The following is a 27,098-nucleotide window of genomic DNA, read 5'->3' on the forward strand; positions in this document are numbered from 1 at the left end:
GGAAGAAGGAAAACAGTTGAAAAGGCAGGATGGGTGTGGCAGCTGGAGAGGTCATGGGGAGCGAGAAAGAAAGTGCAGCTATTTAAGTGTAAGGCTTTAGGTTCAAGGGCTAAAAGGAAGCACACCAGATTGCAGAGTGCCCACATGGTACCTGGTGGCAGATTTCCAATGAGAGAGCCAAACCTTCAGGTTCTTTTGTGTAGCCTTCACTTCCAAACAAAGCAAGTTGCAAGACCAGTCCTAACATCAAGCAGCAGGAAGCTTCCTTTGAGAAAAACTAGTAAAGGCAGCACTCTGTGCCTTCTTACTGCAAAGGGACAGCTTTCTCCTGAAGTTGCTGCTGTTAGAGAAGTCTTGCAAAGGCTGTGATGGCAGTATGCAAAGAATATGGTGAAATGACTCCATGTCCATCCAACCCTGCAGGAATTAATTCCCCTCCCTGAGCCTCAAATTCTTCCTTTGTAAAATGTGGTGGGCAGACTGAATCAGAAAACAGAAGTAATTCTAAATTTCTAAAAATCTTCTCTCTTTCCCTTTCTTCCAATAAAAAAAGCTTAAGCTGTAAGATCATAGCAAAGTCCTCCTGCTTTCCATATACCTGAGATTAATTCATGAACTTTCTAAGATGATAAAGTTATCTTCAGAAACACAGGCGTCCCTGGTTCAGAAGGACACCCCCTGGGGTCTTGGCTGCCATTGTGGTCCAGGAGCTCAGTCAGCATCCTATGCCAGGCAGTGGCCCAGCCACCACCCACTGCCTACGTCCCAGCTGATGCTCTCTCAGGAGACAACACTTTCCTTTCCAAAATGTTTACTTTTTGCTCAAAACAATGATGCATGTGTGGTTAGGTCTTCATTTGACTCACTACCTGAACAATCAGCTTTCTTATGTTATTTCTCCAAAGCAGAATTAACTCACATAATTTTGTGTCAAGCCACCAGGACTCTTTGTTGCATAAAAAAGTTAAGATATCACCCAATCTGGCCTGAACGTTCTTCCGGAATATCTCGTGGTATCACCGTGTCTAGGTAGCCTAGTACGTAATAGTCTTAATTGACTTAATTAGCCAAACATGAAACTTGTTCAATACTGCCCCTGTAGGCATCAAATTCTTAAGTATTTATAACTTAATAAATTACAATTCAGAGTTGTGTTAACAATTTCAGTTTGTTCCAGCCCTTATTAGAGTTGAGACTCCTGAATCTATTTCAAGTGGGAAACTGCCAATGAAGTGTTCAAAGCATTTCATACTCACAAGTCACATCTTGTCATCTTTCTTATCCACATGAAACCAAGCCCTATTTCACTCTTGTTTACATTTTATTATCGTAGTTATTAGTAATAAACAAATAGAAATAGGATAACAAGCGGAAAATGTTCAGGATAAAGAATCTCTTATGAATTAAAATGCATGCGTACAAACGTGAGTTACTTCCCACTTCTGTCCCACTGTACAAATAGTTTAACAAAACAGTCCACAGGATGCTGTGAGCAGCTGATACCATGACCTGGGCAAAGGTCCCCAGTTGTGTGACAGCTCAGGCTGATCTCTGTCTAGATAACCAGCTTCTCCACACTGAGCGTACTTGTGGTTTCATCCTCTTCGTTTGACCCAAAATATCCCGGAAGATCCAGCATCCTTTGCTCAGCCTCTGTGAGGCGGAATGATGTATTGTCATAGAAGGCGAACTCGGGGTGGGCTGGGAAGCTCTGACACCTGTCTTTTCTACATTGAGAGGGGCTCAGGGGGCTGACCCTCTGGTAGCTATCTTTGGGGGCCGTAGGTGAAGGCTGCTTCCTTGAGACATTCCTGTGACTGGGGGACGGTCCCCTCCGAGCTCTGGGAGGCTCTGTTCTCTCACCTCCTGCCATGAATCCCGCCTGGCGATCCCCCAGGTCTGATTTCCTTGTGGGCTGCCCCAAAGTGTAGGACTTCGGGAGAGGGCTTAATAGACCACTGGTTCCACCTGTCCCTTGAAAAGAGTCCACTTTCTCAGGAAACACGAGGGCGCATCGACTCTGAGGCCTAAATCTGTCTTCGGCCTGGTCCCAGGGCCGCGCCCTAGCACTGTAAGCCGGCGCCTGCCGAGGGGTCAGGGTGGACATGCTTCTCTCCCTGAACGGCCGGGCCTGCTTGGTTTCATGGAAACTGGCCGTCCTCCTGAAATGGGAACTCCTAGCGTGGCTCCTCTCCGACAGCCCCCCGCGGCTGCCCCCGTGCCTCATCTGTGACTTGCGGATCAGGGTCTGGCTGGGGCTGACAGCACAGCTGGCCTGGGAGGCAGCGCCATCCGGCCGGGAGGGAGGCTTCTCGCCAGCGCCCGCCGCAGGCTGCTCCAGAAATGGGGATTTGATCCGGAACTTGTTTGCCGCAGCTTCTTCGGGGCTTTCCAGGTCTAAGGGCGGGGCTGTGGCAGCGTCGATGGCGGTGTCGGTCAGGGGACTCTGAGACACGTGGTACACTTTGGTGGTTTCCGTCAGGCCTTTCTTCTTCATCTCCTTCAGCTGCTGCTGGGCAAGGCGGTAGCTGAACAGAGGGGGGATGATCTTCTGGGCGTTGGACTGGAAGCTCTCGCTGCCGGACGCCTCGTCCTCCGGGGTCACCGGCACACTCCGCCTGTAGGTCAGCGGGATGCCGGGGTCCCCCGGGCTCCCCCCAGGCCCATCGCCTGCATCCGAGAAGCTCCCCCGCTGCTCGCTCAGCTCGCAGATGTTCTCCTCGTCGGAGTTCTTCCGGAAGCTGGGGGAGTGGATGGAGTTGTGCCGGGCAGGGGTGGTGCATTTCGGCGGGCGGCCGAACTTCCTCCACAGCGTGATGAGAACGGTGGCGACGATGATGAACAAGCAGAGGGATATCCCAGTGACCGTCACAATGTTGTTGGACTTCACTGGACCCTGGGGCTGAAGAGGAGACGAACTGGATGGTTGGAAAGCTATAAAAAAAAAAAAAAAATGTATTCTCTAGTTTTGTTTTTTCTGCATGGTTTTGGTCTCTGAGTGGCTTACTCGGGTTATCTAGCCGTTAAAGAAAGTAAAATAAACAAGGAGTAGGATTTGTAGTCTTACATATGTATCTCTGCTGGCAACTTAAGCCAAACTGAAAAACAGAGACCCATGGAAGTGAGGTGACCAGATAAGCCATGATAAGGTGATTTGGGCTTGCTAGCTCCTGTGACACTTGCCTCAAATTTTCAACATAGACACTGCATGAGGGAAGCATCAAGGTGAAATCAAGGTTTTCACTTAAGGTACACATGGGATCTCTGTAGTTAAGTGTACCTTTGAGATGCACGTCGGGAAATTTTTACAAGTATAAAACTCGAAATGCAAAATAATTTAGGTAGACTGTACCTAAATTAGCCCATGTCAAGAGAAATTAATACGTGAAAATAAGACTTTTGACAATATACTTCACTTTTCTCTCCAATATACAGAAACTGTCTTTCCTAAATTTGAAGCCTCCGCTTTCTCACTCTTCTATCTTCAGCAATCCACTCCCCTTCCTACCTTCCACGTGGCATGGATTTTTCTTCTTCTTCTTCCCTGCTCTCTCAAACTGGTTTATCCCACAGTCACCAAAATGTTTCACCAAGACTCAGACGCTATCTGAGGCCACAGCCTGTACTGCCACTGAAATATCTGGGGACCCGAGACCAACTTATGCCACGAGGCCTCACCTCTCTTTTCTCCTTGGTCACCTGTCTGATCTCTTTCATTCCCCACCGTGTTATCGACACTCGTCCTGGGCCCATCTTTCCACTGCTCCCCTCTCACCTTTCTACCGTACCCTGTGGGACATCTGACAACCAAACTCCTCCACATCCAGAACCTTTCCACAAAACACTCCCTTCACCACCTCGCCTTCCCTGGGGGCTGGATGTCCTGCAGGGCACAGCTTCTCCCCCACCTTTTTAGGGGGGCAAGCTTGACACATATACTATTTATAAGCAAAGAGGGCCAACAGCAGGTGTGTCCCCAGTATCCTCATTTCTGACTGCCACGTTCAACCATCTTTCACCTCTATATAAAACTTCTCTTTGGATGCCCAAGCCATTGCTTCTTGGCCTTTGGGCTAAGACCAAGTGTGATGTCCAAGCCATCCACCAGCCTCCCCTACTCCTCCCTCAGCACTGCCATCTCCCAGCCCCATGGCAGCCATCACTCACTAGCATCTGGGTCCCTGTTCCTCACCATCCCATAGGTAGGACCATCTGGGCGACTTCAGTGTTATATCATATCATACCTTCCCATTGTCTGCAGCTGCTCCTCTTCTGAAATCTTAAACGTCATAGCGCGCTTTCTGGCTGTGTCCCTCTCACGCACTCTGTTGCTACACTGGTTATCCAACCTCACTGACACTTCTGATTCTCCAACCCCTCTATTTTCTCCCAATCTGCCATCCATCTCCTGGCCTCACTTCTCTCCCTACAGCCATGATCCAGCACTAAAACCATTCTCCTGCCAATAATCTGAACTCTCTGACCTCTAACACTGAGCTGTACCCTTCTCCCTGCTCTGCAGCAGAAGTCCATCACCAGATAGTCGTAAACCCAGACATGTGAATTCTTAGCTGCTCCAGGCTGCCCCTGGTGAATAAAATAACTCACCCACGCAGGCCAGTGCCTCTGTGTGCTCATAGCATCCAACCTCGGCTGTGCTCAAATCCTTCCATGGGTTCCTAGGCAACTCACTCTTCCAAAGTTTTACCACTTTCCTCAAGCCCCACCTAATCCTCTTCCTCAGCAGTCTGCTAGCTCACAACAAATAGAAGCTATCAGGCAAGTGCACCCGAGCTGCTTCTGCCATCCTCTCCTCCATAAACTTAGCAGCAGCTGTACCTCTATTTACCTCTTTCTCTACAGAATTAGTGGGAGAAGTGTCTTCCTATAAAGGCAAGTCCACACAGTGCTCTCTAGGCCACCCTTCCTCTTGGTCATCATCCCTCTGTACAAATTAATCCCCAGCTTCTCCTCTACGCAGCTGCACAGAAACATGCTCTAGCTCTTCTCACTTTAAAAAAACCTCTCCAGTCCCCTCTCACGACTGCCACAGCCATATCTCACCCCTTGTCTTCCCAGCCAAGCATACAGAAAGAGGAGTCCACCTTTGCTGACTTACTGCTTCCACATCGTCACCTCTGGCTCCTGCAACCTGCCCCTAGGATTCCAATGAAATAGCTTCTGTCAAGGTCATTAATGACCTAATAGCCAATTCAAAGGCATTCCGTCCTGATATTCCTTGACCTCTGCAGCATTGGCTACTGTGCAATACTTCCTGTGACTTTTTCTCTTCTTGGTAATAACATTCACTATCTAATCTGGAGAGAAGGACATGAGCTTTGGAGCCAAGGGGATTCAGATCCCATCCTGGCTGCACTGGCTCTGCTCTCCCCATCAATGTCCCACCAACATCTCCACATACCCAAGGTCACCACCCTCCTCCCAGAACCTGGGCCTCCTCAGATATACCCGGTCCATGGGGTGGCCAGTGCTAGCATCCTGGGTTTTATCCTGATGCTCCCATCTCCATCTCTTTCCACACCCAGAGTCTCTGAATCCTTCTCTCCTCTGCATCCCCACTGCCGGTGCTTCATTTTCCACCTGGGTTACTGACAAACTCCTAACAGGCTCACTGCTGCCACTCCTACCCATCCTGATTTGTACTCCACACGACAGCTGAGCGATCCCTGTAAGACACAGGTCCAAACTTTCAGGATCTGGCCCCTGCCTGTCTATCCAGCCTCGTTTTTATCAGTCTCTCTTGGCACACTATCCTGTGGCCACATTAAACTATTTTAAGTTCTCTGGGTCTCGAGGTGCCATCTTCTGCCATGCTTCCATCCCTTTGCTAAAATTCCCTTTCTCACCAAGTTCACCTGGGTGAGTCCTACTCAGCTCTCAAACTTCAGCTCAAATATCACATCTTCCAAGAACAGAGGTGTTCCCAGCATGGATTATCATCCCTGAAAACTTCCATAGCAAGCTGTGGATACCTTTAGCAGTGCAGGCTCTATATTGTACTATATATTACGCCTGGTTATATGTCTGCTGAGCAACTGTGTCATAAGCCCCTTCCAGACAGGGACATGTCTTATCTATATATTCCCAATCCCAGTCACAGTATCTTGCCCATAGCTGTTACTCAATCAATGGTAGATTAATTAATTGATCAATTCATTATTAACAAAGCAATAGCACAACGATCAATATCCCACCAGACAGAACGTGGGTGCAACAGCAATTGGATCTTCCCCCTCCCGCATTCAACAAGATGGACCAAATTAACGTCGGACTACAACCAGACCTTGGCATAAAAATGTCCTTTCAAGGCCAAACAAAACTCTAAACTCGCAACCAAGTGAAAATAGTTGAATGCTGAAAGAACTGTTTCCTGATTTATCACTTCTTTCATCTGCATGGTTGCTGATGTCAGGGCGGAGCAGCATTCTGTTGCACATTGTGGGCCTCTTCCTTGGCTGGCTCCCTTCAAAACCATAGCTGGAGAAAAGCCCCTAAGCTGCTAGCCTCGCCCATCTCTGCCTCATCTAGTCTTCCCTCTTTCACATGCAATGAAGGAGCTTTCCTGATGCTAGTCAGCCTGCAAACAGACCTCCCTATTTCCAAAGAGTGGAAAATAGGTTGAAGAAAAAAAGAGAACACTTGGAAGAAATGATTGTATGTATCCACATAAGCATTTATCTGAGGACCACTTACCATAAAAGTAGGGGTGCCTGTAGCACCTACCCTTTGTGCTCATTTGTAATGTATGAATTTCTAGCTCCCACCCAGGATTAAAGAGTTAAGAGGCCAGAACATGAAATAACACCAATCATCCTCAAAAACGATTGCTCATTTCAGGTTGTTGATGCTTCTAGAAAGCTAGACTGGTCCATCTATAAAGGCAAAGTATTTGAGATCGGTAGCTTAGTATAGGGTCAGGTTGAGGGCCCTGCTGTCTAGCGTTTTATGGTCTTGGGCAGGTCACGTACCCACATACATGCTGCAGAGTCCTCATCTGTATGTGGAGATAATGATGTACCTACTTCACATGTACAAGGCACTTAGGAAAATGCCTTGTAGGCAGCAAACTCTCAAGACCTGAGCCCAGCATAACAATCCTTACCTTGCAGAGTTATTGTGAGTGTTAAGTGAGATGGTGTATTTAAAGTGCTGGCAAATAGCAAATAGTCAATAAATGGTTGATATTGCCGACACTTCTAAAGGTGCAGTAAAAGCCAGTGGCAGTTGATTTTAAATTCATTTGAGTATTAGGGATATGTCAACACAACATGCAATCTCAGAATCCAGAGGAATAGGTGTATTTGAAGGAAGTTATACACGAGGAAGGACCTATGAAAAGTGAAGGAGACTTATAAAGAAAAGAGTAGACAGAGAAAAGAGCCTTAGAAAACAGTATGACATATAACTGGAGAAAGAATAGATTTGGGGTATGGCCTGGACTTATGAAAAAAGAGGGGCAGGCTGAGGGCTAGGAGAAGAGACTTGAGTCTGAAGCTGTAATAGGAAAAACACAGAGGAAAGAATGTCCTTAGGATGCTGGAATAAAGGGAAGGAGTTAGGCAGCACTGGGTGGAACGACAAGAACAAGAATGATTTCCTAAGGTCACAGGCACAGACGCTGACCAAGGTGTGGCCAGGTGCCTGTGTTTTTTGGCTAAAAGGTGCTCTAACATCCAAACACAGAAAAACATCTAACTCCTCCAGATCAGAATGGGACAAGGAAGTGGGGATGGTTTTCTAACCTGCAATTGGAAAGCAGAAAAAGTCAGGACTTGACAGAAGGACTTTATCTAAGGGTCAGGAACACAGCAAAGGCCAGCCAATTAAATGGAAGACTGGTTGTATATCAGAAGGTGGGATGGTGTGTGGGAAGAACAAGGATTCTTTAGAGCTGTAACCTGAGGATGAAGGAAAGAGCAGTCTCCAGGTGATGTCAAGAACTCTCCCCACCTTCACCTCCTGGGTACGGCTGGTAAAGAATAAATATAAGGCCATCCAGGAGATAAGACAGGGTGTGTTGCTTCATTTTGACAAATAATGGTCTATGGAGCTTTTCTGGGCTGATGGGGAGAAAATACAAATTTTTAAATGTTTTCTCATAATTTTGGTGGGGAAAAGTAAAGGAGGGAGAACTAAAACAAAAGTGAAAACAAAACAAAAAAAGCCTGGGAAGAAATGTAATTTCTCTCATTTTTGAAAATTTAAAAATGATTTCATATATCTGAACCTGTAATTTAGATAGATTTCCTTGTCACGCCGTCTCTTCTATAGTGTTAAATCCCCTTGCATCTCACTGGCAAGCTACTCCTAGCTAATGACACACTAATGAGTACAGAGTTAGTACAGCCAGCGGCAACAGCAGGGTTTTAATGAGTCCACTCCTGAACTCAGAGTGGTGATTTTCAGGCGGGTCTGGGTTCAATAGTCTGTCTGGTGAGAGACTCCTGAAGAAAGAAGAATACCTACCAGCGCACTCCTCCAGGGAACACGGGGAGGTCTCCGAGGACATTCCAGGGCAGCCAGGTCTGGAGGAGAAGGAAGTCAGGCACACACGGCGACGCTCTCTGACACCGTCCCCACACGTGGCACTACACTGGCTCCAACGCTGCCACAGTCCCCAAGTTTCTGCAAGGACATTAGCCATGCTTTTAATACTAGTTCATTTGAGAATCAGAATCTATTTGCACCCAAATGAAGCAGAAAACTCAAGTCTCGGGCCTTGAAAAGTCAGTAAATAAAAGCATTTCCAAAGATGTAGAAAGGTAGAAAGAGTGTTGCTCCTACCCTTAAAACAGGAAAGCTGTAGAAACTACAAAATGTTAACCTTTCTAGAACCCATCAAAAAACTAAGGTCACAGGGCAGCCAAATGGCCTTAAATATAAGGAAAGACAGGCTCCTCCAAGGACAGACACGATGCAAACATTGCTTCCTGCGGCAGGTGTCAGGCATCATACAAGCTTGTGAGAGGTCATCCAAAAATGTACTGAACCACTAGAAGTATAGTGTGAGCTAGCATGAGGACATAGAACCACCAAGAGCCATATACCCAAGGGGCATTTGTACCCACTTTCAGGCTCTTTTCTGCAGATCTCACCACATGCTTACAAGAAGGATGAAGGGAGGCACAAGACCAAACAACGCCTTCCTGTTGGTGGAGGCCTGTGGAGGGAAGAAGCACTGTGGGCAAGATTCAAACCTAACCCAGATCTCCCTCCCCACCTGCCCTATCAACAAATGCTCCAACCACTGGGGACAAGGCAGAAAACTCTGTCCCTTTAAGAGCACCAGTTGGGATCTAGTGCTACTAGGGAATGAAAAAAGAAGAAAGTCCTTCATTCCTGGAGAAGAGCAGAAAATATTCTGGGCCCAGATTGTTAGAGAGCTTCTACCACTGGGGAGGGGCAGGATCATCAAGAGGGCTCCATCCTCAAGACTCAAGGGCTCAGCATTCGCCAAAGACTAAGGCTGACCTGGCAAAGAGTATGTTCTCTCACCCCAACTGCCCAACCTCAACCCTGCAGCATGTTAGCAATTACCAAGTATCAAATAACAACAGCCTACTGCTGGGGCAGGGTCAAGAATGACAGGTGAAAACCTCTCTGATGTGCAGGTTCAAGCTTAAAGCAGAGGGTGCAATAGAAGCATGGAAAAACCCCTCTGGCAACCCAAATCCTACCCTAAATAAAAGCAACATTAGAAAATTCTGACCTCTGTTATGCATTGAAGGTAGCCATAGCAACAACAAAAACCCAAACACAGTTCAAGTCCTTACTATGTTAAAGACTTGCAAAAACAAAGTATGCCCATTTCCAGGCAAATACGATTTATCGGTGTCTACAGTTCTAAATAAAATGTCCAACTTTCAAACAAAAATTATGAAACACACAGAGAGGGAAAAAACAATTAAGTATCAAGAGACAAAGTAATGAAGAGAACCAAACTCAGATGTGACCCAGATATTGGAACTATCAGAGAGAGAGAAGTTAAAATAACTCTGATTCATATGTTAAAGACTTCAGTGGAAAAGGTGAACAAGATACATGAACAGATGGAAAATTTCATCAGAGAGCTGTAAACTGAAGAGTCAAATAGAGTGCTAGAAATAAATAGCCTGGTAATAGATGAAGAATGCATCCTAGATGCTCATCAGTAGATTCAACACAGCTGAAGAAAGAAACAGTGACTCTGAATATAGATCAATAGAAATCACTCAAACTGAAACACAAAGAGAAAAACAGAGTGAATAAAATAGAATACTCAAGAGCTATGGGACAATGTCAAATAGTCTCTTACACATCTAATTACAATACCAGAAGATAAAAAGAAAATAATGTCCAAGAATTCTGAAAAATTCATTAAAGACACCAAACTATATCCAAGATGCTCAGAAAACACCAAGCAGAATTTTTAAAAAGAGCAAATAAACAAAAAACTTAGGCACACTGCTATTTCAAACTGCTGAAAAATAAAAACAAACAGAAAACTTTGTGACAAGAGGGAGGGGAAAAGGTAGCAATATATCACACATTAGAAGAATAAAGCTGAGAATTACAGCAGACTTCTCATGATGTAGTGATATTTCTAAAGTACTAAAAGAAAAACTGACCAACCCAGAATTCCATATCCAGCGAAAATATCTTTCAAAAGTAAAGTAGAAATAAAGAATTTTTCAGACAAACAAAAACTAATAGAATTTGTTACCAGCAAACCTTCACTACAAGAAATACTAAAAGAAAATCCTTCTGGCAGAAGGTATATAATACCAGACAAAAACTCACATCTATATAAAGAAATGAAGTGTGATGGAAATGACATTTATAAAGGTAAAGATAAGATTCATTTTTTTCTTATTTTTATATACTCTAAATATAATTGATGGTCTAAAGCAAAGTAGTAATAATGTATTATGTGTTTATAGCATATATAAAGTGTATGACAACAATTACACAAAGAATGGGAAGAATGAATTGGGAATGTATTGTTATAAGGTCCTTACACTACACGTGAAGCAAAATAATATTATTTGAAGATAGACTGAGAGTAATTTAATGTGTATTATAAACTCTAGAAAAATCACTAAAAAAATCTTAATGTATAAACAATAAAAAATAGAATAGGTTAAGTAAATCATAAAAAATATTCAATTAATCCAAAAGAAGAAGAAATAGAAGAAAAAAACCAAGAACAGATGGAACAAATATAAAACTAGCAAGATGGAGATCTTAATCCAACCACTTAATGTTTACACTAAATATAAAAAATCAAAATACACCAGTTAAAAGATAGAGAATGTGAGATTGGATAAAAAAAGCAGGACCCAATTATATGCTGTTTAAAAGAAACTGACTTTAAATATAAATATATAAATAGGTTAAAAGTAAAAAGATGGAAGGAGGTTATACCTTGAAAACATTAATCAAAAGAAGACTGGAGTGGCTATATTAATATCAGACAAAGTAGATTGTAGAGCAAGGAAATTACCAGTGATAAAGAGGGACATTACATAATGATAAGAGTCAACTTTATACATAGTTATTACAATATTATGACTATATTCCCTATGCTGTACTTTACATTACCATGATTATTTTGTAACTGCCAATGTTTTGTGTTTTTTTTTAAGTTCATTGGGGTGACAATTGTTAGTAAAGTTACATAGATTTCAGGTGTACAATTCTGTAATACATTATATCTCACATCGTGTGTTCGCTACCTAAAGTCAGTTCTCTTTCCAACACCATATATTAGACCCCATTTACCCTCTACTAGAGCCCCCCCTTCGCCTCTGGTAACCCCTAAACTATTGTCTATGTCTATGAGTTTTTGTTACTTCATTTATTTGTCTTGTTCTTTTGTTTTCAGTTTTAAATACCACATATCAGTGAAACCATATGGTCCTCTGCTTTTTCTGTCTGACTTATTTTGCTTAGCATTATAATCTCAAGATTCATCCATGTTGTCACAAATGGTCCTATTTCATCTTTTCTTACTGCCGAATAGTATTCCATTGTGTATAACTACGTATAGTGCCAGGTGTGTACTAGGCTTATGGGGGGGGGGGGGGAAATCACTTCATAAGTCTAACTGAATGCACACCTGAAACAAATATTTAATGTCAATTGCAATTGAAAAACAAATGTAAGGCACAGTTAAAACAACCTTCTAGGAAATAATTATATACAAAATAAAAGAGTGTCAACTCAAGCAAGGAGCCTTAACAACCCTAAATGGGGATGTACCTAACACCTGAGCTTCAAAATACATACAAAACACTCCTAGGACACTTAGTGACTGAAAATGCAAACTTCTCTTCCAAGCATATATGCAATCACTGCCAGAGTAAGTGAATAGTCCCCTATAAAGAATTATCCTAAGCCCCTTCTCTATCAGCACCCATCCAACCCCAAGACCCAACACTAGGTCTAGCCAACTAGTCATGGCAACGCTAGGCATCAAAACATCTTCTGCATAAAGGTCTCTCGTCATCCTTTACTAGCAAAAACTCACAACGCAGTCTAAGGTACACAAAGCACTACAAAAAAAGGAGAACGTGTAAGGCAAATACATTCTCAGGTGAGCCAAGTGGTGTAATCTTTGGAGTGAGTCATGGAATATGAGTTCTTTAGAGCAATTAAAATCTCTGGGATTTACACAAGAGTGGGAGCATTACAAACCAGTATCCTGGACCAACATCAACTGAGGTGTGGTAATTATGTTCCATCCAGAGGTTCAACTGAACACAATATTGGTTCTGTGCCTCACGGATCACAGTGCAGCTCTTCAGATGTCAGAACAATGAGCCAGCTTTGTCCTAAAGCTTCAGAGCTGTTCAGACACTAAGCGCCCAGCGCTTGCAAAGCTTTGGGAATCTGATACTAAAGTCTCTCTGAGTTAATGTGTTGTGATTTATTTTTGAAAAATCTATTGACAATTTCATTACTGTGAAATCTAAATTGACAATTAAGTCAATTTATAGGCTATCCTTCTCTTGAGGTCATATTTGAGACCACAATAGGTAGAAATACAAAAGCTAAGAATCCTTTTGTTATTCTTTCTTAACTCTTCTTTACATAAATTTAATTTATTTAAATATATAAAGTCATTTGTCAAACTGACAACAAAAATTTTATTGGGGGGGGGCAGAAAAAAATCAAAATTTTGATAAAAGCATGAATCTTAATGTCAAAAATCTCATTTTGAAACGTTTTGTCTTTTCCCCTTGAAAGTAAAATCATGGTTTGCAGGATAATCAACAATAAAAATTAAACATTTAAGCTAAGTTTTATATATTATTCTTTCTATTTCTAAACCAAATTAATCAAACAGGAAACAGGAAATCACTCAAGTAAAGTAATGAACAAATTTAATCAGGCAAATTTTAAAAAATGCTTTAAGTAACTCGACCTACTGTGTTTCCCCCAAAATAAGCCCTAGCCGGACCATCATCTCTAATGCATCTTTTGGAGCAAAAATTAATGTAAGATCCAGTCTTATTTTACTGTAAGACCAGGTCTTATATAATATCAGACCGGGTCTTAGATTAATTTTTGCTCCAAAAGATGCATTAGAGATGATGGTCCGGCTAGGGCTTATTTTCAAGGAAAGAAGGTATTCCCTAAAGATTTCTGCTAATAACTTTAAGGAAGCTACTTCCTTGGATAAAAGCATGCTTTTATCAAAAGGCAAAATGGGAACTCATTGGATAACTGTAGTTCATGTATTAGAAATGAAAAGCAAGATGACCAATATTCCAAATAGTCTTACTTCCTGAATGAAAAGTTGTTTTGTTCTGCCCTGTTTAGATGTCCATACATGTCCATACTCACACTACGTAACAAACCTGTTTGGCCAGGAAAAATGTCTTTCCAGCCACTCTAGAGGATATTAATTCTAAGTGAGCAAAATTTATCTGGAGTAGGGAAAGGGAGAGTTGTTTCCACCGCCCAAACTATCTGTAGGAATACAGCCTCTGAAACATTCACATCTGCAAGGGATTTTTCTTAAGAGACTAAGGCAACTAAACAAAGCATGCTATGAGAAAATTCTATAGACGTGAGTGAAGAGCTGAAAGCAGCAGTAGGAGCAAGGGCACCTGGATACGCAGTTCAGACTTTCTGTAAACAGAACAAGGCTCACTCGTATTGGCCTAATCAGCTTATGCCTGGGCCAGTGGACTCCAACGTGAGTTACGTCCCCTTTAAGAGAGGTGGGCAGCACAAGCTGAACCAATGAGATGAGGAGGAAAATATCAGAACCTTTTTTCTAACAATAAATCTAAAAGCTTATATTGTTAAATACGTGGATTGACAGGTGACGTATGGGAGGCAGTATTTTTCTAGTTTTAGGCAAACTATCTCACAAGGTGGACAAGTGGCTTAAGAAGATTCTGGCAAAGAATTAAATGTAATACTATTATTGCAAGCACATGCACATAAGAACAAAATGACAGAGGTGACAGTATTCCTGGTAAAAAGCTCTTGTTCAGTCTTTAAGAAGGAAAAGCAAGACCATCTCACCAGAAAAACAAGAGGATAACCAAAAAATTTAAATTATCAAGAAAAGTATGTGTTAACTGCACATGATTTTTATTTGCTTCCCCCCAAAAAAACTACATGAATATGAATTTATACCCTCTATCATTAATTCTCAACTGTGCCTCAAAATATACATAAATATATATTTTGCCTTGAGATAGATACAGGAACCACACTCCCTGGATGAAACCCTTGGGCAGGTGTGTTCAGAATATAGGGTTTCTCAATTTCAGTTTTTGTAAGTTATTACAGTGCCTGTGCCATATATTACTAATACTCCCCATAACCACACACATTAACATCTATGCAGAGAAAAATATAAACATTCAGACTAAGTAGGATAAATGAAGATCATAAATAATCATTTTTGGTAACACCTATTATATGTTTGCTGTAAATTGTTATCTACATACTATCTTGTGGTTCTAAGACATATTTGGGAAGAGAGACAAACATATCAAACACATTATTCCATTTTCAAAAGGAACTAGTAAGAAATTCAGTGGAGTCAGTGGCTCACACAAGACATGGTGGGTTCAGTGAATGGCATCATTCAGGGACTTTACTGGTGAGAGCTGTCAATTTTATCGGAAAATTAAAAGAAGAGAACTTGATTCAGTCGAAATTTTTTATACTAAAAACGCAGGAAGGCACCAAGGTTCCCATCAGTAGCATAACTTTCACAGATCAGCCAGGGTCAGGGTCATTGCTGGGCAGCCACACAGACTCTGGGGTCTCCAGGGGCATTGAGTCCCTCCCGGTACTGCTTCCAGCCCTGCTGCTAGGAGTGTCTGGTTGCTGCAGCCCCACAGGGAGCCTGGACACAGAGAACCACTCCCTGTTCCGGCCCTCTCTAGTGTCTTCCCCCCACTGCTGTGGGGAAAATCCCAGTCTTTAGACATTGAGTGCAAGCATCTAGGCAAAGCCGACAATCAACAAGGTAGACTTCCTGTTTCCAATGTCTTCTCGTCAAATGGTCCAAACGTCTCTACTCCCCTTGGTTTGTTTCGTTAAATTCAGTCAATTAGAATTTTTTTTCTCTTAACAAAAGTAACTCCTTTGGAAAAGGCAAGCACACCTTGAATGATTAGTTTAATATAATTGTTTTCCTACCAATACTTAGCTGAGATTAGCCACACCTGAGTTCAGTTTTCACTGTAAGGAACACATCCTGAACAGCTGTCAGTGTGCCAGGCATACTCGTGAGCCAAATGAAGATCATAAACAGCTTCCTGGAAGCACAGATTGGCTTCGCCACCAAACGAGCTTCTCCAGTCTGGGGGTGGGGTGGGGGAGGGGTGGTGGGGTAGGAAAGGCACTGAACAAGCAATGACCCTTGGTGATAAATGCCATGAAAGAGGAACTGTGCCAGCTGACAGCAAGGCAACTTAACTAGTCTGGGTTGAGGAAGAGTAACCCAAGTGGAGACTTGGGGGACAGGTTAATGCTAACCAGGTGAAGGTGGGGGGAGGGGGTTCCAGGGTCTCCCCTATAGTGACTGTGAGGTGGGCAGCCTGGCCATGGAGCACCCTGTGGATTCTCACCCTCCCATCAAGTGAGGTGACTGACAGGCTTTAAGCAGGGGGACAGCCTCAGCTGACCTCAGTTTTCAACAATCCTTCTGGCTACAGAGAGCAAATGATGTGAATGGGGGGACCCAATTAGGAATCTGTTGCAAGAGTCCAAGTAAGGGATGATGGAGGCTTGAACCAAGTGGTGTCGATGGAACTGGGGACACATGGAGAGATTCAGACATTCAGAGATTTTTTCTGAGAACACAAAATCCACAGGACTTGGTGAATTATTTATAGGAGGTGAAGAAGAGGAAGACGCCTGGGTTTTGGGTTTGAACAATGGACAGACGGTGGAGTCCTACACTGAGGAGCAGGTTTAGAGGGCAGGATGATGAGGCCAATTCCACGTGTGTTGCTTTTAAGGTGCCTGGAAGACACCTGAGGGCTGACAAGCTATTCAGCAACTCAGAGGTCGGGGAGAGATGCCAGTCAGGAGACTGAGCACGCAGCATAGTGCTCACTATGTAAAAAATGCAGTAAAAAATGCAGACTCTAGGACAAGATGTAGAAGTCCAGCACTTAAGGAGATGAGACAGGCGGTGGAAGCAGCACGCAAAGGAGACCACAAAGGGACAGCCAGGTGGCCGGAGGTAAACAAGGAGGTGTGCCGTCACAGACTCAAGATCAATGAAGATACGAACTGAAAAGTGTCCCAGGATTTTGGGACCTGAAAGTCATCCACGGGCTGCTTTAGTGAGAGCAGTTTCAGGGGAGGGGTGTGGGTTTGGAGTGGGTTGAAAAGTGAATGTGAGGGGAAGAAATGAACCCCAAAATATAGGTGACCTTTTCAAGAACCTGGGCTATATAAAAGGAAGAAGAGATTAAGGGTGATTTCTGAGGGAGAAGCAGGCAGTGAGGGCTGATTCTGTTTTCTTCTTAGATAAGCAAGTTAAGTACATTTCAAAGCTGATGGGAATAAGCCAGTAAAGAAGGGACAGTTAGAGACAGAGGAGAGAGAGGGGGGATAATGATTAAGAGAAGGTTCCTGAAATGGGCAGAGAGGCTGGGCTCCGCAATGGAGTGGAGGGTTCATTTTGTCCTGGAGGAATGACACTTCTTCCCACCACCCCGACAGCAAAGGAGGTGAAGAGGATGGGACGAATGCCTGTAGGCTTGGAGATTCTCGTGGGACTGTGAGGGAGCTGCTTGGTGTGGCAGGGGGCAAGTCAGCTCTGAGACTTAACCAGGGGGCAGAAGGGAGGTTTGAGGGAAGCGAGCATAGGAGGTGAAACAAGTGGCTGTGGAAAACAAAAGCAGAGCCGGCCAGAGAGCCTCCCTGGGTAGCGTGGTGGGCCCAGGTGAGGGCGGAGGCATCATCTGGAATGACACTTCTTCCCACCCCAATCTGCCTGGGTGCTACCTTCTCATGCAGTTTGGGTGGAGTGGGTGGCCAGCACATGGCTGGGCTCATGCAGAGGTGTGTGGCCCAGCAGGTGCATCAAAAGGACAACAGGGCAGAGTTTAGGGTGTTGGAAGGAGAGAGACTGATGGGATGACCTGTGGAATCCAGGCTGCACAGAGAGGCAAGTGCAAGCAGGGCAGTGGGGAGACAGTCAAAGGAAACGGACTTCCTCTAAGGAGATGAAGGATGAATCTGGAGCAAGAAACACTTGGAGTTACAAAGATGGTTGGAGGTTTGGGCTGTCAAGGGGCATGGGGCTGGATGGGGATGAAGACAGAGCATGTAGATGAACCACACAATCACTGCCAGGGTAAGCTCTTGCCAAGACCAGGCTCGCACCCAAGAAAAGGGAAAGAAATGCAAAGAGGAGCATGAGGTATGGATGGAATTATAATAACCCCAGTTCTTTGTGATTAGAGAGGGCACTAAGCAAAGAATTCAGAATTTGAAAGTTTTTAGAAATCTGGCTTTGAAATCTCACTAAAGAGGCTTCATTCTTATAATGAAGGACATAAAAGGAAAGAGACGTGCTCAGCAAGAGCAATCCAGAAGTACTAAATACAGCTTGGGATTTAGCTTTAAATTCTGATCATACCAGCCATGGACTGGCCATCTGATGTAATAATGTTTATTGGTTCTTCCTATACGCGTGGCACTATGCTAAGAACTGTACACATTTATTTCATTCAGTTCTCACAACTCTCTGAGGTAGATACTCTTATTATCCTCACTTTACTGACGGAGAAACTGAGACAGAGAGAGGTTAAGTCAGCAGTGAGCCATGTATACTTACCAGCATTCTTAATTTTTCAGATAAGGATACTGCCATTTGAGACATTGTGAGGAGTGAACCATAAAAATGACAGTACAGTTCACAGAAAAGTAAGTTCATCTAAATTCCAAATAATGATTTTGACTACATAAAGGCATCAGTTTGATTTTTAAAAAAATTAAATCTCAATACCAACCTATATTTCTCTGAATTAGCATGCAATCCTGCTCCTTTGCAGAAAACTGGCTTTTGCTTGAAATGCCAAAGTCAAAGCAGTATTTATTCCTCCCCATGTCAAACAAAGTGCAGTTGAACACTGTTCTCCTCTGTCCCAAGGTCAGGCTGTTTTCAGCCAGCCGGATGGTCCTTTCCCCGACGCGTCTGGGGGCCTCCTTGAAGACGGCAATCACTCCTTGGACAAACATGCATGGCGGTGGCAGCACGCTCACCTCCACCTCAGACTCACATGTGAGTTCTGGCACCATCACCAATTTGTATCCAAATTTCTGGGCCAGGTCAATGGGTCCTGTGGAGGTAATGACTGAGTCTCGGCCAAGCAGTTTCAGCACCACAGTGACATAAGCTTCTGGCCCCACAGATGCACAGCCAAACTCAACCCACTGACCTTGAGTGAGTTCTGTCTTCTTGCTGGTTCTTATCTCCAGGGGCTGTCCCTGCCTTGTTTGTGCCTCAGGAAGACTCTTGGTGAAGATGACATCCACCACGACACTGGGCTTGTCCCCAGGGAACAGACACAGTGGTTGATTGGTGAAAAGGCCCACCTGGAAGGTGCCTTCTGCTGTCCCGGATGTCCTATTTAGGTCAACATGAAAGATGGGCCATTCCACCTTCAGCAACGCACCTTTCTCCCACCAGGGGACTGGAGTGCTGCTGTCTGTGGCTTCCAGACTCATTGTGAACCAGTAGTCACCAGCCTCCTTGAAGTAGAAGCACTCAAACTCAACTGTCCCCTGGGACTCGTTGGTCAGGAGGTATTTGGTGGTCACGGTCTGATTGGTGTTGGCCTCCAGCAACAGCACAGACACATTCCTCAGCGTCCCATTAGCACCATCAAAATACTGGAAATCCACAGACACGGTGGTGTTGCTTAGTGCTACATGTCCTGGCTCTCTCACGAGGAGATACTCAGCTTCTCCAAGAACTGAAATGAAATGATCAGAGTGGGTTTTACAAAGGTGGTAAATTTGAGCAGCACTACTGGAGACATGGAAGAAAAAACTCATTACGGACACAAGAGAAGTCCGCACTGAGCCAAGGATGATGTACAATGACTGATTCTGGGGGCCGGGCACCGCACTGTCTCCATCCTACAGCGGCTTTGTTCCTTTTTCTTCATCTTTTATGGTTACGTTTAAAACAACAAATTAGTGATAAATACTCTGAATTCACAACATTCAACAATGTAATATATCTGCAACGAAAATCTATAAAGCAAGAGTAAAAATTGAGAGTTCTTAAGATTAAAAATTCAATACATCACTTTTCTCATTTTAATCATATTCTGGTGTTTAGGTATTTGGGGGAAATGGATTTACAGTGAAGTGAGAGAAAGCTTGGTTTAAATGACATAATAATAAACTGCTCTAGGTTACTTAAAATGTAAGACCCTATACATACTTCAAAATTATTACTTTTCTGATATTCAAGACAGGTACTTGGGCATTTTCACTGTAAAGAAACCATTGCCCTTGGTTTGTATGAGGCAGAAATATTTATATGAATAAGAAATGTTGACACTCTATTCTGCACGGATCATCCAAGAGATAGAGTGAACACTGATGAAATAGCTGGCTTGTCCTTGGCAATTTTAATGACATCACAGCAACTGCTACTGGCAGATAGATGACTACTAGCCCACAAATACCACTCCATTAGAATCAGTCATATCTTTTGAAAAAGAGACCCATCACAGCAGCTGAAGTAAAGAGTGGAAAAAACAGACACACAGAATCCTTGTTTCTATTTTGAACCCTATCCAAATACGTATCAAAGGAGACAGAATTTGGCAATGCAACTATCAGCTGGCACATGGATAGGATAAGAAACAATTGTAGATTTAAAGGACTGCAGTGCCCTTTTGGTTTGAAAATCAACATGTGTAAGTATGACTTGATTATTCTTATTACATATACCTCATATGCATATGACATGTACATATCATATCATATATATGCCCAAAGGAACTCAATGTGTCGTTTGGGCTGGTACTTTTTAAATAGACCCTTACATGTATTCAATCAATGATTGTTAGAATCAGCACATGAATGAATATATTGGCACATAGACGTTCTGGGGTTTTCTTTTAATTAGCTCAGCATCCATTTCTTACTTAAGATGAGGTGAAATCAAAGATATAAAACTTGGATAGACCTGAATGCTTGATCACTATTTGCTTGAAAAACCTAGTAAGATAAAGTTCTTTTTTTATATATTTATTTAGTTAAAACAGAAGTTGAGGAATACTTCCTTTTGGATGGAGACTTTCCAAGGTTAAAGACGGTGGCTGATTCTGGCACAGCTTGTGTGCTGGTTCAGAACTGACCTGGTACCTTTTTGTGGACAGGTGACTAAAGAGACACCAGTGCTCACTGGATTAAGAAGCTTCTTAGTTAACTAATGAAAGCCTATTGTCAATGACAGGAATTGTCAATGAGACAGATCAGATTCTGATTTGGACAGCCAATCAATGAAAAGACACACACACCCAGCTGGAAATGGAGAAAAAAGATATAATGGATTCGAGCAGCAGCAGCAGCATGTCTGTTAAAGAGAAAGCTTGCTACTTTACTCTACAACTCTTGTTTTTACAAACAAGAGCACCATCTCATTTAGAAAACTACAATTTGGTTGGATGCCATCCTGACTACGACAGTACAGTATTCTCTATTCTTTTGTTTCCTCTCTCCCTATTACTTTATTATACTTAAAGGAACTGGTGGCTCAATATAAGCATGCTGCTTTTAAAAAAAACAACACGAAATGGTAACGGTATATTTTGATCAATATCAAATGAATAGGGGAAAAAACAACCCACAACTATGAATATACCTCCTCTTCCATTAGTAGCCTCTGCACTCAACTTCTATGCTCTACCCTCTATTTTAAGCTCATTCAATTTTTATTTTTATATTCCAGTAAGGTATTTTGTGCTCAACAAACATCCTCGCAGACTTTGTTTAAATGTAAGATTTTGATGTCTTTATCACTATGAAACCAAGGATACTTTTATAATTTTTTGTATGAGGTTGTTACATGTAATCGGTTTTTAAGTAGGGATAAATGACTTTAAAAGAAATGAATCCCAGATTGGTTCTCCATAAACTGAATGTCTCTTGTTTAAGCTTCTTTAAAAAGAAATGGCTGAGAAAGGAGAGTCACAGGACTAAATGAATACTCTGGTCCATTTAACTGGCCGTGCCACCAATATTACAGGAGCCAAAGTTTGTACCTTTTTCATCAAAATGAAAACAGTTTCCACGCTCACACCATCAACTGCCTTAGATGTTTGTGAAATATTTGGAAATTGTCAAAACTAGTATTAAATTATTGAATCTATTGGTTCAGTAGTTGCATGCCTGAGAAATGAACTCAATTTTTAGAAACTAACTGAATGAAAAAACTAACATTAAACACATATTGTATGCTCAGACATTCAAGGTGTTTCACGTTCTTGATTTTATTTTAGCATCCCAACAACCCTGTGAAGTCAATATGATTGCCAAGGTTGAAAGGGATTAAGAAATTTATCTAAGGCATACAACTGGCAAGGACTGAAATCTGGATTGGTTCCAAAGATATTCTAATAGCAAAACTGTCCTGTCAAAAGAAATGTTACTCTAAACCCCAATGTATAAAACATTGTTTTGTGTGTGTATGATTATCTCCAATTAAACTGAACATGAGTTGTTGTTTTTATCTTTTTAAAGACTTAAAAATATATTTAAAGTGAAATTTGAATCAATAGTTCAGAAGGGTGCAAGGATCACAGTTAAAAAGAAACTGCGCTGTAAACCCTGCCCTGCCTCCTTCATACAGGTTCACCAGCGTTGATGCATTTATAAACCTCACAATTACGTTTCTTCATTGATCCCTATAGCATTAAGTATACTTACAATACTCACCATAGTCACAGAGCACCACCAACAATAGATTTGAAAAGTCTTTCAACATTTGTTTCATTCTGATCAGCAAAATCCCAAGTCTTTGGTCTCCTCATGTCCTTTCTCACATCCAAATTGTGAATTTTTTTTTCCAAAAACACCTGAAATTAGAACCCCAAAAAAATGATGGCTCTGTTCCATGTGATTCTTAAAATAGTAATCGTGAAATGACAAAACATATTGTAAGAAGTCAAACTTCCTAGGTGATACGGAAAATAGAAAGGACACTGTTAGGTTGGTGCAAAAGTAATTGCGGTTTAAAAGGTTAAAAACAATTGCAAAAACTGCAATTACTTTTGCACCAACCTAATAATTTTCACTGGGGAAATGACCTGTAATTGTACACGTCCCTTTTGTTCCATTAGAGCTCACCTGTTAAGAACATTCAGGATGCCCAACACCAAGATTATCTTTGCAGAACACTTAGGCTCATTTTTATAGCACATCCTTAAGTAGAGAGTTTATTTGCCAAATTTCATCAAAACTAATAGCCAATCTGGGTAACACCTCTTCACATATTTATCTGCCTGGCATTTCACACTGATTTACTAAACTTTAGTTAATTTACTAAATTTTTGCCAAACTTTCATCGTACATTGTGCTGTGTAGACCTTGCCTTGCTTCCAACAAGGGGACTTACTGTCTTTCTTGCACAGTTGTTGTGTTATCTGGATTGCTTCATTTCTTAATGTGTAGGAGTTATCGCCCAACTATCAAACCTTTAAAAAAGATATCCAGGGTATTGCAGTTAAATGTGAACACCAGGTAGCCCTGACTTTCCTTATTTAGGGTACTCTAAAGAGAAAACAGAGAAATCACAATTATCATTGTCTGTCAGTCTTTTAATACTTGCTGCAGGAGATAGATGATTTCATGCAGCAATCTTCCCAGACCACCTAGGAGGGCAGGAAAGAGCTTGTTGGCCTGTGCTTCAGAATGCTTTGTGGGAGGAGGCACTCACTTTGATACAAACAGCTGTTAAACCACAGAATAAGATGGAGGGCATTTAAGTGCCCCTTTTTTTTTTTCCATACTAGAGTCTAGTAAACTGTGGGCTACTAAACATCACCAAGTATATTTTCTTAATGTTTACATTCCCATTACCCAGTTAATAATTTTGAATAAGTATATTATATTCCAAAAATATGTATCTTTACATCCATTAAGATAGAAGTTAATGGAATTAAAAGGACTGACTGAAACAATAAAAAATTCAATGGAAAGAAAAACGATGTGTTACTATTAGCTTTCTTTCAGTAGGAGTTGGCTGAACAAAGGAAATACTGTACTTCCTCAAAGGGAAGCAGAAATCTGAAGCGTAATTATGTAGATGATTAGGGCTCCCTTCCCTCCCCAACAAAAAGAGAAAGTTCAGTTTTGCTGGAATTAGGCACAGATTTGACTTACATCCTTTCTTTGAACATGGACTGGGAAACTTGGCCAAAGACAGCAGGTACGCCTCATGTATCTCCCAGGCAAGCGTGGGCTTAGGGCAATTAAAACTCGTCCTTTAAGTCACTGATACTCAGTAACCAAAGTAAGAAGGAACCAGCCATCCCTAGCTCCCAAAAGGTGAACTGGCTTCTCCCAAATTGCTTGCTTCCCTGCAATAAACATTTTAAAGAAGCTCCTCATTGCAACTGATTTTGTGATTATAACACATTTTCCTTCTGAAGAAAAAGACCAGTAAAACCTAGAATATGTGATAATCTATATTTTGAACTGAGTGGGACTGGAATTATAAAATAAACCAGCATACCTGACATCATTATATGGATTTTTTTAATGTTCTCAAGCTTTGGAAATAAATACTGAATTTTTACTAGCTCAACCATTAACTTAAAGACTTTAACTGAGCATCTCAGAATGGAATTGAATGCTGGGTAAAAAGCACTATTTAAAAAAAAAAAAAAAGAAGAAGATAGCATGCTTTCATTTGTAACCTTACTGGCTTAATTTATCCCAACGTGTTGTTCACAATACAGGACTGGCTACTTAAAATGTTTGACTTGAGAATCGTTTTGAGAAAATAAGAACCTAGGTATATTTTCTACACATTTAAAAATACTTCTACATAGCATTCACAGTCATAACGGTTTACAAATTCTAAATGTATCAGCTAGAGGGTAGGCAGAAGTTGTGAATATTCTCAGTAGCTAATGGCATTACGTCAAGCTCAGATCCCATGTTTTTGGTGACACCAGCTAAGATAACCCCCTACAATGTCTTCATAGCTGCGGAAAAAGACAATGCATTACGCTCAAGTCCATGACCAATGGCATATTAAAAAATAAAAGGGAAAAGAAAAACAAGCAAAGTGATTTTGTCCCTTCTGACAAACCTGCACACGCTTGTGTGTGTACACATCTAATAATATTTATTAGGAGGAAATCCCTAATTCCAAAGCAGCTCGTGTAAACTGGCTTTATTTTTATACGCAGTCCAGTCGACTCTGCCCTGGTCTCACGGGTGGGATGCAGCTTCCCTGGAGAGCTGAGTGCACGCCCAATCTGCTCAGTTTCCAAAGGCTCCCAACTCAAGTTCATGCTTGGATATGTAGCCCTGCCGCTGTCATCTCACAGAGCTCTCTTAAAATGTGGACCATTTTGAAATACTTATATCTCATACTCTATATCCCAGAAAGGATTTCTTTTTGAAAATAAGCAAATTTGTTCCGGAACGCTTAGAATTCCAAGACGCTATTCCTCGAGGGTCTCAACTATTTGGACTTAACAAACCCGTCTAAGGTCAGCCTTGGTCTCTTGGCAACACCTGCGTCCGGGGAGAGCCGGGTTCAGGTTAAAGCCGGGACTGGGAGAGGCGGAGACGCACACGTTCAGAGCTTGTCCCCTGGGGGCGGAGGCTGAGCACCAAGGAGCCAGGAAAGGGGACTGGGTGCGTCGAGGAACTGACACCGTCCACCTGTGCTTTCAGGCTGCGGAGAGTGGGAATCGCAGGGTCTTGGAGGCACTGCCCGACCCCAGCGGAGCCACCGAGGACCCCGCGGACAGGAGCGCCCTCCGGGTAACGAAGGCTCCTCTTACCTCTCGGGACCGGCGGGAGCAGCGGTCTGGATCGGGGCGAGTGGTGGCGAGGAGGGCAGCGGGCGAGAGGCCTCAGGGCCTACGAGGTAGCGCGCGGAGCATCCCGCGTCCCGGGAAGAGCGCCCGGGCCGGCTGCGCTCGCCTCCCGCAGCCCCACCCGGGCCCGCCCCCGACTGCGCGGGGTAGGCGGCACCCGGAGGGCGGGGGACCTGCGTGAGTCGGCAGGGCAAGCCGGCGGGGCCGCCCCCACCCGCTCTGGGCAGGGGCCGCCCCCACCCGCCCCCACCCGCTCTGGGCAGCGCATCCTTTCCTGCCCGCGCCCCGCCAGCCGGCTGGGGACAGGAAACCCGGCGGGCGGGACACGGGTTTTAAGGGAGAGCCAGCAGTCTCCTGACATTTCAAATACGATCACTTCTCCCTCGTGTCACTTTCTTCTGCGGGAAAACAAAGTAAGTCATTGAAGTGACATAACTGGTGGGCTGTTAAACATGGTTTCCCAAATGTTATTGAAGAGCTTCAAAAGAAAACAGTTCAGGTAAAGTGTATTCGTGTTTCTCAGGAGCCAAAATGGTTAATTAAGTGACATTTTAAAAAATATAACCCGCAGGTGTAAAAGTTCTTTTTATGAGAATAGGATAGAGTTCCACTTAGTTTAACAGCTGTACTTTGAGTACACAAAACATGCCATTTACCAGACAAAACTAATGTGTGGTAATAGAAATCACAGCACAGTGGTGGCCTCTGGGGAGCAGGTGATTAGAAAGAGGTATCGGTAACTTTGGGGGATGACAGGTAAATTTTATTGGTTGGGGTGTGTTACACGGATTACGCATTTGTCAAAACTCATCCAATTTAAGATCTGTGCATTTCGCTGTTTGTAAATTTTACTTCAATTTTTAAAACCCTTAAAATATAGCATATTGAATCTATCACTTAATTTTTTAAAAGGTAGCACAATTATTCAATGATCAGTTATCAGAGGTTGTCAGAGGTACCAAATCTTGTCAAATAATTCTGGCAGTACAAATTAAATTCATCCAAAGTTTTAAAAAAGGCTTTAAGGCCATCATCCAATTTTACTGCCAGTGGAATTACCTCCAAGATCCATCCAAACATCAACTCAAGTTGGGATTCCTTTTCAAATACATGCCACAGTCCCTGGCATTTTCAGTTCTGAAAGCAAAAGCTCAATGTAAATTGTGTGCTTTAGTTACATAAAACTGAGATTAATTCCAGTCCTGTCTCTGTAACCTTGGGCAAATGACTCAATCCCTCTTTTCTTCCACTGTAAAAGGCATATAGTATTAATTATATTGAAGTTTTTTGGTGACTGAAACTTATAGAAAGCGACGTGCGCTGCATTAATCTTTCAGACACACATGCTCCCTTCGAGACCCACTCTTGGGAGGGGTTGTAGAAAGACCTAAATCTAGATACAAATGGCTGAATCAATGTGGTCATTTTTGCCTTAATTACAATTCTTGCCAAACTGTATTAGTCTTTGTTGTACAAGTAAAATAGTTTAAGCTTTTCTAAAACAAGGCAACAGACCTGAAGAAAAAAAAAAGC

The 27,098-nt window shown here is 42.7% G+C and overlaps 1 protein-coding gene across 2 annotated transcripts; it reads right to left on the bottom strand.

The window, feature by feature from the left end:
• Positions 1-1,302: 1,302 nt before the first annotated feature.
• Positions 1,303-25,667, bottom strand: THSD1 (thrombospondin type 1 domain containing 1). Of its 2 annotated transcripts, XM_019752176.2 has the most exons (5): positions 25,530-25,667; positions 22,447-22,586; positions 18,501-19,466; positions 8,488-8,646; positions 1,303-2,934 (listed from the first exon to the last, which is right to left on the bottom strand). In XM_019752176.2, the coding sequence occupies exons 2-5, from the start codon at positions 22,502-22,504 to the stop codon at positions 1,556-1,558; spliced, it is 2,562 nt and encodes an 853-aa protein (XP_019607735.2). In that variant the 5' UTR covers positions 22,505-22,586; positions 25,530-25,667; the 3' UTR covers positions 1,303-1,555. The 2 variants fall into 2 exon arrangements, with proteins under 2 accessions (XP_019607735.2, XP_019607737.2); XM_019752178.2 differs by lacking the exon at positions 8,488-8,646.
• Between the last annotated feature and the right edge of the window lie 1,431 nt (positions 25,668-27,098).

Source organism: Rhinolophus sinicus, linkage group LG04, assembly GCF_036562045.2.
Source record: "Rhinolophus sinicus isolate RSC01 linkage group LG04, ASM3656204v1, whole genome shotgun sequence".
NCBI lineage: Eukaryota > Metazoa > Chordata > Mammalia > Chiroptera > Rhinolophidae > Rhinolophus > Rhinolophus sinicus.

Bases quoted from the DNA above. Each gene is read 5' to 3' on its own strand.
- THSD1 (XM_019752176.2), bottom strand. From the start codon at position 22,504: ATGAAACAAATGTTGAAAGACTTTTCAAATCTATTGTTGGTGGTGCTC. The intron at 19,467-22,446 runs GTGAGTATTGTA...ATTTCATTTCAG, and splicing joins GGTGGTGCTCTGTGACTATG to TTCTTGGAGAAGCTGAGTAT. The intron at 2,935-8,487 runs GTAGGTATTCTT...TTTTTTTTATAG, and splicing joins TTCCCTGGAGGAGTGCGCTG to CTTTCCAACCATCCAGTTCG.